The sequence below is a fragment of the Rattus rattus genome, chromosome 5 (assembly GCF_011064425.1).
Source record: "Rattus rattus isolate New Zealand chromosome 5, Rrattus_CSIRO_v1, whole genome shotgun sequence".
In the NCBI taxonomy this organism is placed as follows: Eukaryota; Metazoa; Chordata; class Mammalia; order Rodentia; family Muridae; genus Rattus; species Rattus rattus.
The window spans coordinates 62914781-62928127 of NC_046158.1; the positions used below are offsets into that span (position 1 = coordinate 62914781).

Below are 13347 nucleotides of genomic sequence, written 5' to 3' on the forward strand. Positions count from 1 at the left end.
TCAATGTATCCTTTGTAAAAGCAGGGTGCTTAAAGTAACCTAGAGCAAGATCATATATTTGGGCTGACATAATTTTCAAATGAGTATAAAAATGATTTTACCCTACACCTGTTAGGAGCTAAAGAGAAGAGGAAAGAAAAGGAAAGATTAATTTTAATCTCATTTTATGAGGCAAATATGACAACAAAACCACTCATAATCCTGCAAAAATTCAAATTTCAAAGTTTCAAATATTCATCAATATTTCTGATGAACACAGGCAAAAACTCCCTACAAAATACTAACAAACCAAGTCCCAAAGCAAACATAAAGAATCATTCACTTGGTCAAGTGAAGTTTGACATAAGATAATAGAATACTACAAAATAAATAAGTAAGCATGATTTCCCACAAATGGGAAAGCAAATGCCAAAGCTACATATAGCAAAAGCAGAAGAAAGAGCAGCATCTGAGGAAATCCAATATTGCTTTATAACTTAAAATGTTCAACAGGTTGGGTATGGAAGAATTAAGTATCAGAATAGTAGAGGCCACGTATAACAAACTCTTAGTATTGTACTCACTGGTGTGAACCTGAACACATTTCCTCAAAAATTTAAAGAAGTGGCTTAGACCCATCTAACCTTCCAGAACCACTCCTGTTGCTCCCTTCCACCATGACAACATAAAGTACACATGTATGTATATTTATGTTTTGGTGGTTTGAATATCCTTGGCTCAGGGAGTGGCACTCTTGTAAAGTGTGGCCTTGTTGGAGTAGATGTGGCCTTGTTGGAGAAAGTCTACCACTGTGGGTGTGGGTTTTAAGACCCTCATCCTAGCTGCCTGGAAGACAGTCTTCTCCTAGCTGCCTTCAGAACAAGAGGTAGAACCCGCAGCTCTTCCAGCACCATGTCTGCCTAGACACTGCCATGCTTCCTGGCCCAATGATAATGGACCAAACCTCTGAACTTGTAAGCAAGTCCAAATTAAATGCTGTTCTTTATAAGAGTTGCCATAGTCATGGTGTCTCTTCACAGCAGTAAAACTCTAAGACAGTAATTTGGTACCAAGAATGGGGTATTGCTGTGATAGGTCTGACCGTACTTTTGTTTGGAAGAATGTGGATTTTGAGACTTTGGGTTTTGAATGCAGTGGAATGCTTTAAGTGGGACCTAATGGTCTATCCTCAGACTGTTGCTGAGGGTGATTTGAACTATTGAAGCTTGCCTATAGAGTTTTCAGAGGAGAAGAATTTTAATATATGGTTGAGAGACTGTTCTTGTGACATTTTGTTGAAGAATGTGGCTGTTTTTTGCCCTTATCTGAAGAGTCTATCTGAGGCTAAAGTAGAGAGATTTATATTAATTGCATTGACAAAGGAAGTGTCCAAAAAAAAAAAGAAAAAAAAACCCAGCAGAGACTTTGTTGTCTGGTTAAGTCTCATGAAAAGCATTTTGAATAAGCATAGCAAGATTAGAAAGCAGAAATATAAAATGTATGGTTCAAATAATAAAGGAGAACTGGGACATGAAATGGAACTGAGTCTTGTGTTCAAGGAGTTAAACAGACTAAGGGAATGGTGACTTTGTGGCAAGATCCCACCCAGCTAAGCTTATTGTTTATACCTCTGCCAATGAACAAGGAATAGTTATATCGTATTAGGCGTTATTATTACTTGATTATTGTTTTCATTTGGACTTTTAATCTGGACTGAATTACAATCCAGAAATGAAAGACACAGGCTTTTGATCTGGATATTGAGGCATAGTAGCCATGAAAAGCTTAGTCCCAGCCATGGTGGCATAGGCCTTTAATTCCAAGAGACAGAGGTAAGATGAACTCTGAATTTAAGACCACCCTGGTACATAGCAAGTTCTAAGGAGAGAAAACCTTAAATCCATGTGTGGTGGATCACATCTATGATCCTAGCATTTAAGAGACAGGCATGCAGATCTCTCAGTTCAAGGTCAATCTACAAAGCAAGTTCCAGGACAGCCAAGCTTACTTAGGTAGTGAACGAGTTGGAAAACAGAAACCTCATGATACTATAATAGAACAAGGGGGCATGTTCAACTCTAGCAAGCAGCAGAATTCAGCAGCTTCAGCCATATGGCTCTGATTTTTGAATTAAAAATAGAAGGGACTACTGGAACAATTGATGCTGGCTAGCTGGTAAGAAATTAGCAGTGATTAAGAAGAGACCATGTCATTGAGGTGAAATCTTCTGGGACGTGTTTTCTGAGAGTACAAAGAAGCTGTGTTCCAGAAATAACCAAGGCTGTGCCTCATGCTTCAACTGGACTTGGTAATGTGCAAGAATCACCAATGGGGTACTTGTTTTGAAGGTATAAAGGGGTCATTGAGAGCAGCTGAGACTTGGCACTGTGAGAGGCCAGGGGAAGGCCATTGGTGAAGGTGCAGCCTCAGTTGCAGTTTATAGCTGAGGACTGAAAAGGGAGTTTAAGATCAGAAAACCACTTTGACATCAGACATGGAGATACAGTTTGGAATTTGTCCAGTTGTTTTCTAGTATTGCTTTGGGAATTATCATTAAGTGATTGAGTGGATCTCAGAAGAGACTTTGAACTTTGACTTTTAACATTATTGAAACTGTGGTAGATTATGGGGACTTTTGAAGTATAACTCAATGTATTTTGCGTTATACTATGGTGAGGTGTGGCCTCTCATGTGCTCGAACAAGCCTAAGGGGGCCAGAGAGTCGAATGTGGTGGTTTGAATATACTTGGCTCAGTGAGTGGCACTATTTGAAAGTATAGCTCTGTTGAAGTAGTTGTGACCTTGTTGGAGGAGGTGTGTCACTGTGGGCATGGACTTAAAGACCCTCGTCCTAGCTGTCTAGAAGACAGTCTTCTCCTAGTCACCTTCAGAACAAGATGTAGAACTCTTAGCTCCTCCAGCACCATGTCTGCCTGGATGCTGCCTTGATTTTTGCCTTGATGATAATGGACTGAACCTCTGAACCTGTAAGTCAGTGCCAATTAAATGTTCTTCATAAGAATTGCCCTGGTCATGGTGTCTCTTCTCAGGAGTAAAGCCCTAAAACACACACACACACACACACACACACACACACACACACACACACACACACACACACACACACACACGGAAGGAGAGAGAGAGAGAGAGAGAGAGAGAGAGAGAGAGAGAGAGAGAGAGAGAGAGAGACTATGGTATTTAACATATAATTCAAAAGAAACATTATAAGCATGCTTAATTTTAGCTCAGTGGTAGAGCGCTTGCCTAGCAAGAAAAAGGCCCTGGGTTCGGTCCCCAGCTCCGAAAAAAAGAAAAAAGAAAAAGGAAAAAAAAAAGAGTTCAAATAACTTAAGTGAGAAGTAGAAAATATCTCTGTGAACTTATAAGAAAGAAATAAACTGATTAAAGTCTAAAACACACGAGAAAACCAAATGAAATGAAAAAGACTACTTATATATAACTGGAAATAAATAAAGAGAAAAATACTAAAGATTGTTTTCATTTCCTAGTTGTTGAATAGGATGTTGTGTCCTTTGGGTATATTCTAAGGAGTGGTGCAGCTGGGCCATATGATAGGTTTACTTTTAATCTTTTAAGAATTCTAGAATCTGGTTTCCACAGTGGCTGTACCACTTTGCAATCACACCAACAGTGCATGTGGGAAGGGGCTCGAGACTCCATATGAACAACATGCCAACCAACCAGAGCTTCCAGGGACTAATCCACTACCCAAAGACTATACATGGACTGACCCTGGGCTCCAACTGCATAGGAAGCAATGAATATCCTAGTAAGGTCACCAGTGGAAGGGGAAGCCCCTGGTACTGCCAAAGCTGGACCCCCAGTGAACGGGATTCTTGGGGGGAGGGTAGTAATGGGGAAAAGGATGGGGAGGGGAACACCCATACTGAAATGGAGGGGGAGGAGTTAGGGGGATGTTGGCCTGTAAACCGTGAAATGGAATAACATTGGAAATGTAAATAAGAAATACCCAATTTAATAAAGATGGAGAAAAAAAAAGTGCATGTGGGTTCCCTTTTCCCCACATTCCCTCCAACATTTGTTGGTGGTTGTTTTGGTGAGCTTTGCCATGCTGATTGGGATAAGCTAAAATGTCAAAAGTCGTTTTGATTTGCATTTTCCTTAGTTTTAGGGATGATGAACATTTTTTTGGAATATTTCTTAGCCAGTTTTCTCTTCACTAGAGAACTCTCTATGCAAGTCCCAGATCCATTTTTGAATGGTTTATTTTTTTTTCTCTTTAAGCTACTGAAAATAATACAGGTCCTAAAGCATATATAATATCACAGGTATTCCACATTCATAACATTCAAAACACATAGAAATAAAGAACAGAATGGCCTAAACCAGGAAATGAGGTGAGTCAAAACAATATTTGTTAAATGGCATAGAATTTATTATATATGTGGAATAATAATATGTTGACATTAATTAATATTAATGAACTCAGTACTACAAACTTCTGGAATGGTTAGATTTGAAATTTTCTAGTTGTAAATTTCAAAGTACATAAGAACATGAGAAAATTAATTGGCTTGATTTAATCCTTCTACAGTATAAACTCATTTTAAAAGTTACATTGCCTCATTATCATCCAGCAGCCTTGATATGAAGCCACTGAAGAGAACTCATGATAAGGGTTCCTGTGGTTCCTCTGGGTATCCTCCTACCCTTTCACCTAACCTCGGTGAGGTTAGGCACATCTTCTTCCACTGAGGCCAGAAAAGGTAGCCCAGCTAGAAGAACATATTCTACTTATAGCCAACAGCTTTTGGGACAGCCCCCGCTCCAGTTGTTAAGAACCCATGTGAAGACCAAGCTGCACATTGCTACATAAGTGTGGAAAGACCTAGGTCTAACCAGGGTATGTTCATTGGTTGGTGGTTCAGTCTCTGGGAGCCCCAAGAGTCCAGGTTAGTTGCTGTTGGTTTTCCTGTGCAATTGCTATCCATAGGGGTCTGCAATCTGTCCTTCTATGATAAGGGTCCGCACGCTCCATCCAACTTTAGGCTGTGGGTGCCTGCAGATGGGGAGAAGAATTGTGGGACGGGGTAACTGAGAGGGGGAGTGAATGGTATGTAAAGTTAAAAAGTTGTGATAAGGATGCTGAAGTGTAACTCTCTACAACTAATGGCTTGTCAGCAGGGGTTGCGGGAGAGCACCTCAGTTTTCATGAAGGGGTAGGCCATTGAGAGTGTGACCATGCTCCAGTGAGTATATGGGCAACACAAATTAAACTTAGTTTTTTGCATGGGGACAGGGCAGTGGGAGGGTTACAAGGGTTGGGGGTAGATCTGGGAGGGCTTGGAAATGAGTATAATCAGGGTGCATTATGTAAAATTTCTAAATAATTAATAAAACTATTATGTTGGGAAAATTACATTGTAGTATATAGTTTATGCTTCAAATTATTTATAAGAGGATTATTTGAATGTCATTAGTACAAAGAAATGACAAATGTTGGAAGTAATGAACAACCTAAATGTTCTAATTTGGTACATTCAATGTAAAGATGCAGACAAATTAAACTGTACAACATAAACCTGCCTATTTTGTATGTGTTACTTAAGAATAAAAAAGGAAGGCATGAAGTTAGGGGTGGCTATGTTAAAGAGATAAAAGGGAAATAGGAGGAGACAGTGGGGGTTAGTATAAACATATTTCACTGTATACATGTATGAAATGTTCAAGAATAATTATAAAAATGAAAAAAGATATTAAATTAAATTTTATTTCTAAATAGTTTTGGTTATTCTAGGACATTTAGTTTTCACCCTGTTTAGAATCAGTTCATAAATATTTCCAAAAATTGCTTCAAATATTTTGTTTTGGTTTGCAGTGAATCTAAAGATAACTTTGATAGACGGGGGTGGGGGGGGGTGGGCAGCCTTGTCTTGTCCCTGGTTTTAATGGGATTGCTTCCAGTCTCTCTCCATTTAGTTTGATGTTGGCTATTGTTTTGCTGTATATTGCTTTAATTATATTTAGGTATGGACCTTGAATTGCTATTGTCTCCAATACTTTTAGCATGAAGGGGTGTTGTATTTTCAGCATCTAATGAGATGATCATGTGTTTTTTCCTTTGAGTTTGTTTGTGTAGGAGATTAAGTTGATGGATTTCTGAATATTGAACCATCCCTGCATCCCTGGGATGAAGCCTACTTGATCATGGTGAATGATTGTTCTGATGTGTTCTTGGATTCAGTTTGCAAGAATTTTATTGAGTATTTTTGCATCAATATTCATGAGGGAAATTGGTCTGGAGTTCTCTTTGTTGGGTCTGTGTGGTTTAGTTATTAGTGTAACTGTGGCTTCATAGAATGTATTAGGTAGTGTTCCTTCTGTTTCTATTTTATGAACTACTATAAGAAGTATTGATATAAGGTTTTCTATGAAGGTCTGATAGAATTCTTTACTAAACCCACCTGGTCCTGGGGATTTTTTTTTTTTTTGTTGGGAGACTTTTAATGACTGCTTCTATTTCCTTAGGGGCTATGGGACTCTTTAGATGTTTTACTAATCCTGATTTAACTTTGGTATTTCTGTTTAGAAATTCATCCACAGAACTACTCAGTAGGGGAAAGAGAATGATCTTTGTGAAGTAGAGGGGGAGAGGGATATGGGAGGAAAGAGGAAGGGGAGGGGAAAGGGATATGGGAGAAGATGGGGGAGAAGTACAGAGGGTCAGGAATTTGAAAGTGGGTATGTAGCAGCGGGGCAGGGAGAACTGGGGGTAGCCACTAGAAAGCCCCAGTTGCCAGGGACCCAACAGGTTTCTGGGACATAACAGGGAGGACTTTAGCTGAAATACCTAACAAAGGGGAGATAGAACCTATAGAGGCCATATCCAGTGGTTAGGTCTTCAGTTGAGGGATGGGTCTACCCATCCCCCTCAAAAATATTAATCCAGAATTCTTCCTGCCAAAAGGAAATGCAGAGGAAAAAAGTGGAGCAGAGATTTAATGAAAAGCCATCCAGAGACTGTCCCACCTAGGGATCCATCCTATCTGCTGACACCAAACCCAGACACTATTTGGGATGCCAAGTAGTGCATGCTGACAAGAGCCTTATATAGCTGTCACCTGAGATGCTCTGCCGAAGCCTGACAAACCACTGGACTGATAACAGAGTCCCCAGTGGAGGAGTTAAAGAAAGGATTGAAGGAACTGAAGGGGTTTGCAACCCCATAGGAAGAACAATAATATCAACTAACCAGACATCCCAGAGCTCCCAGGGACTAAACCACCAACCAAAGAGTACACACAGAGTGACCTATGGCTCCAACCACAAAGACAGACACTACCTCAGAGTAAAAGGCTGGAAAACCACTTTCCAATTAAATGGTCCGAAGAAGTAAGTTGGAGTAGCCATTCTAATATTGAATAAAATCGACTTTCGACCAAAAGTCATCAAAAAAGATAAGAAAGAACACTTCATATTCATCAAAGGAAAAATCCACCAAGATGAACTCTCAATCCTAAATATCTATGCTCCAAATACAAGGGCACCTACATACGTAAAAGAAACCTTACTAACGCTCAAAGCACACATTGCACCTCACACAATAATAGTAGGAGATTTCAACACCCTACTCTCATCAGTGTAAAGATCATGGAAACAAAAATTAAACAGAGACATAGAGAAACTAACAAAAGCTATGAACCAAATGAACTTAACAGATATTTATAGAACATTTCATCCTAAAACAAAAGGATATACCTTCTTCTCAGCACCTCATGGTACCTTCTCCAAAATTGACCATATAATCAGTTACAAAACAGCCTCAACAGATACAGGAAGATAGAAGTAATTCCATGCATCCTATCAGATCACAACGGACTAAGGCTGGTCTTCAATACCAACAAAAATGACAGAAAGCCCACATATACATGGAAGTTGAACAACACCCTACTCAATGATAACTTGGTTAAGGAAGAAACAAAGAAAGAAATTAACGACTTTTGAGAATTTAATGAAAATGAAGGCAAAACATACCTAAACTTATGGGATACAATGAAAGCAGTGCTAAGAGGAACACTCATAGCTCTGAGTGCCTCCAAAAAGAAACAGGAGAGAACATACACTAGCAGCTAAAAGCTCCGGAACAGAACGAAGTAAATACACACAAGAGGAGTAGAAGTTAGGAAATAATCAAACTCAGGGCTGAAATCAACCAAGTAGAAACAAAAAGGACTATACAAAGAATAAACAAAACCAGGAGCTGGTTCTTTAAGAAAACCAACAAGATAGATAAGCCCTTTGCCAGACTAACCAGAGGGCACAGAGAGTGGATCCAAATTACGAAAATCAGAAATGAAAAGGGAGTGTTAAGAACGGAATCTGAGGAAATTAAAAAAATCATCAGATCCTACTACAAAAGCCTATATTACACAAAACTTAAAAATCTGGAGGAAACGGACAATTTTCTAGACAAATACTGTGTACTAAAGTTAAATCAGGAACAAATAAACCATTTGAACAACCCAATAACTCCTGAAGAAATGTGATCACCAACCCATTCAAAAAACCATTATCTACAATGCTGTCTTGTCTGCAAATTATGCTAGGGCAATGGTGGCACAAAGATTATAGGTAATCAACCAATGACTGATTTGACTCCACAAGATGGAACACATACCCAACATTTCTTCAGTGACAAAGAATCAGAGACTAGTTAGCTCAGATACCTAGGGTAAGACTAAATACCACCAAACTTATAGTAATTAAATAACTCCTAATGATATTCTGTATTACTAAGATACATGCCTTATTAAGACATCATGAGGTAAGCTTCCTCTTGCAGCAGATGGTAACAAATACAGAGATCCACATAATACACACACAGAGAGACCTTGAAACCGACAGCTATACATGGGGTGCCTCCATCTAATTTTTTTCCTTACAACTCTAACACTACAGAAGAGACAGGAAGAGCTTATGAGCCAGAATCCCTATGATGGACACCAACAAAACAAAAAAACAAAAACAAAGAAACCAAACCAAACCAAAACCAAACAAAAACCCCTAAGCCCCACTAAATCAACTGAACAAAGCTCATGTGAACTCACAGAGACCGAAAATGCAAGCACAGGGCCTGCACAGCTCTTTCTGCAGATAAATTACAGTTTTCAGTGTAGTATTTTTATGGGACTCCTGAGTTTGTGAGTGAGTGGGAGTCTCATTCTTGTGCCTGCTCTTGGAGCTCTTTCCCTTGTGTTGCATAGCCTTATCCTATTCCAATGTGATGATTTTGTTTTATCTTATTTTATTTTATTTTTTGTTGTTATCTCTTAGAAGCCTGTTCTTTCTAAAGAGACACAGAATGGAGGTGGGTCCAGATGCCAAGGGAGGTGGAGGATAATTTGAATGTGTAAAGGTAAAGGAAACTGTAATCAGGATATATTATATGAGAAAATAATATATTTCCAACAAAGGGGGACAGTAGGTCAAAATTATCATCTCTCTTGGTAATTACAGAAGTGTATTTAATGACTGGACATAGTAGTACTGTTGGTTATAATGTTTTGTGAACGTTTATATATATGTTATTGCATAAGTTCTTTATACTCATTGATATTTAAGTCAAATTGTTATGTCAATTTTTGAGAGAATTCTATTGATGTCTCTCATTCCAATTGTGAATATATTTGTTTCTCCCTAAAGTTCTATTGTATTATTTTGAGGATCTGTTTTCCTCAATTTCCTAAATATTTAGGAGGATAGTATTTTCATGATAATTTTGCTTCATTTTGAATATAGAATTTTCTTCTTTTGCATCATAACTTCTTTGGCTCAAAATGTGCTTGGTCTAAGGTTAATATAGCTGTATTCAAATTTACTGCTTCCTATACTATAAATAAATACACTACAAATAAAAATCAATACTATATATGCAAAATAAGCCACTAATGAAATATTGTGAGATTTTGTGTTAGATGTCCTTATGGGACAAATAATAAGAATTTCAGAGACAGTGGTGACTAAGATAGGTAATCTGTGTCAGCAAGTCTTATAGTTTCTTCTTTTTGTGGAGCCGTTCTGTTCTTGTTTTTCTATTGCTGCTGATCTATTCTTGGACTTTATTTCTTCTTCAGTTTATCAAAACCTTACTTTTCTTGACAGTTTTGTTTTTGAAAAATATTCAACTGCTCTAGATTCTTTTTGCAGCTCAACAGCTGTTTCAATTTTTAACCAAGTGATAAGCAAATTCTTATATCTTTTTTTCATATTTATGTCTGATCATAATCTGTTCCAGTATGTTCCAGATCCATAATAATGATAAGCAACATTAAGAAGCACCTACCAATTAGGAAGTACTCAGAACACATGGGTAGCATCTATATCAACTAGAGACTGCTTCTTTTATTTTGGAGAACAAAGGAATAAGGTGCAGACAGTTTTGACTTACTTAAAGTGACAATGATTAAACCCCTGGATTGGGGTTTATATTTAAATGATATGGTTTCAGAATGGTGGCAGAAATGTCTTCTTCCAGATGCTTCTGGGACATCACTCTGCTGACGGAAGAAAGGATGATGATAAGGAGAATAGATCAGAACACACACACAGACACACACACACACACACACACATACACACACACACACACACACACACACACAGACACACAGACACACACACACACACACACACACACACACACAGGAATGAGATATAGTTAGAAAATAATAATTGGCTAAAATGCTATTAAGATCATTTCAAGTTTATCCCTTCATCAGGTGTAAACCCTTGAGGGTTAAGTTCCTTGGGACTCTGTCTCTGAACGATTGTGTGCCCCTAGGAGAAGGTCCCTTAGTCTGTGCAGTATATGAACCAATGTTAAGTTTGGGGTTTCACTCTTCATGTCTAGATATGTCAGGGTAGGAGGTTCTTCTTTCCCACATATTTACAAAGTCATTGTCTCAGAATGATTATCATCATGAAGAAAGTCAGATCTTCTATCTTCTAGAAAATGACCATTGCCTTAAAAGTAACTGACAGAGCTGCAGAAAGGATATCCACAAAGAAGTGAGTACCCTGGGCTTTGGACAGTAGGAAGTTTTGAAACATGATGGAGAAACAATAATGGTGTGAAATGGGGGTACATGGTCTCCCACCCCTAAGATTTTGGTATTTTACTCACAGAATTATCAGAGTCCATAATTGTTTTGTGTGTTAAATTATAAGAATAACATAGAGATGTTGGAAGATGTTCAATGTGTGCTTTGAGCTTCATAACATTTCTTTTTAACATTTGGGGCATAGATGTGTGTGTGTGTGTGTGTGTGTGTGTGTGTGTGTGTGTGTGTGTGTGTGTGTATGTGCGCATGTGCATGTTAGGTATGTTCATATGGATGCCAGAGGAAACCTTGAGCTGCTATTCTGTACTATCCACCTTGATTTTGCAGACTGGGTCTCTCACTGGTATGGCTTTCCAAGTGGGAAAGACTGGTTGGTTGGTGCGACATTCTAAAGGGATTCCATCATCTCTGTCTCTCCTGACCTAGGACAATATGCCCATCCCATTAAGATTAACTTTTAATATACTCTGTTATGCTTGCAGACAGGAGCATGTTGTTCACTGAGAGGATCTCCTCAACAGTTGATTAAGACAGATACAGACAACCACAGCCAAACAGTGGATGGAGCTTGTTGACTCTTATGGAAGAATAAGAGAAAGGATTGCAAGTCCCGAAGGGATAGGAACTCCACAGGAAGACCAAAAGAGTAACATAATTCTTGATGGAAGAGAGTTCAGATTCTAAAGATCTCAACGTATAAGGTGTTGAAGTCTACGTAGGATTTTTGCACAAGTGTCCAGATCTACAAGAGTGGAATATTGATGTTCGGTACTGCTGAGAGGTTTCTATAATAGACCTGTTTAGGACAATCTGCCACTGATTTCAAAATCACTTGAGTTTCGCAAGTCATAATTATTATTCTTTTGATGCATTCCCAACTGACCAATGGAAGAAAAGAATCAGACTGTCATGCCTGCGTTTGTCTTCCTTGGCATTACAGATAACCTCCATCAGAAGATTGTCATCTTCATCATCTTTTCCTTTGTTTATCTTGTCACTCTTGGAGGTAATGTGGGGATGATAACTCTCATATGGTTGGACCCCAGGTTGCACTCGCCTATGTACTTTTTTCTCAGCCACCTGTCCTTTGTAGATGTGTGCTCCTCTTCTTCTATAGCTCCCAAGATGCTGTGCGACATTTTTGCAGAGAACAAAGCCATCTCTTTTGTGGGCTGTGCAGCACAGATGTGGTTCTTTGGTCTCTTTGTGGCAACCGAATGCTGTCTCCTGGCTGCCATGGCATATGACCGGTATGCAGCCATCTGTAAGCCCTTGCTGTATACACTTATTATGTCTCCACATCTCTGTGTGTTGTTGGTTATTGGGCCTTATGCCATTGCTCTTATAAGTACAATGACACATACAACTTTGACATTTTGCTTACCATTCTGTGGTCCATATATTATCAACCACTTTTTCTGTGACATTTCACCATTGCTGTCTCTAGCATGTACTGACACTAAGTTCAATAAAGTTGTGCTTTTTGTCTTGGCTGGAGCAGTAGGTGTGTTCAGTGGTCTGATCATCCTGGTATCCTATGTCTGCATTTTGATGGCAATTTTGAAGATTCAGACAGCTAGTGGGAGACGCAAAGCCTTCTCAACTTGTTCCTCTCACTTGGCAACTGTCTCTATCCTGTATGGGACTCTTTTCTTCATCTATGTTCGACCCAATGCCAGCTCCTCCTTGAATATTAATAAAGTGATTTCCTTATTTTACACTCTGGTGATCCCCATGTTAAATCCTGTCATCTACAGCTTTAGGAACACAGAGGTAAAAGATGCATTTAGGAGAAATTTGCAGAAGAAGCACTTCCTAGTAGGTGCTTAAGATAGAATTCTCTCTGTGACATACGTTAACTTGTGAGGGCAAAATGTAAGACAAAGACTACTAGAGTGAGAGCAAGAGGCTGCAAGTGAGTCCTCGTTCTGCCTGATCACAAACTGTCACACAATTTTGTGGCAGAACTTGATGGATACCACCTTACAGATTTATCACTTTTAGTCAATTTAACCGCACATTGAAATGCTTTAGGTAAACATGCATCTTCATGGTGAGAATCATATTTTGAACACAATATTTTATATATTTCCTGATCCAAATGAAACTGAAGTCATGGAAAGTTCAAACTCTGGCAAAATTTTACACATTTCCCCATTTTGGATAAACACAGTCCTAGGAAGAGAAAATACATGTAGTCTTGTTGCTTTTAAGACCTACTTCTATGTGTATGGATATCTTGCCTCATGTATGTAAATGTAAC

The 13347-nt window shown here is 38.7% G+C and overlaps 1 protein-coding gene across 1 annotated transcript; it reads left to right on the top strand.

Moving 5' to 3' along the window:
* The first annotated feature begins 11969 nt into the window (after window positions 1-11969).
* Window positions 11970-12914, top strand: LOC116900241 (olfactory receptor 998-like). The gene has a single exon (XM_032901992.1). The coding sequence runs from the start codon at window positions 11970-11972 to the stop codon at window positions 12912-12914; it is 945 nt and encodes a 314-aa protein (XP_032757883.1).
* The last annotated feature ends 433 nt before the right edge of the window (window positions 12915-13347 follow it).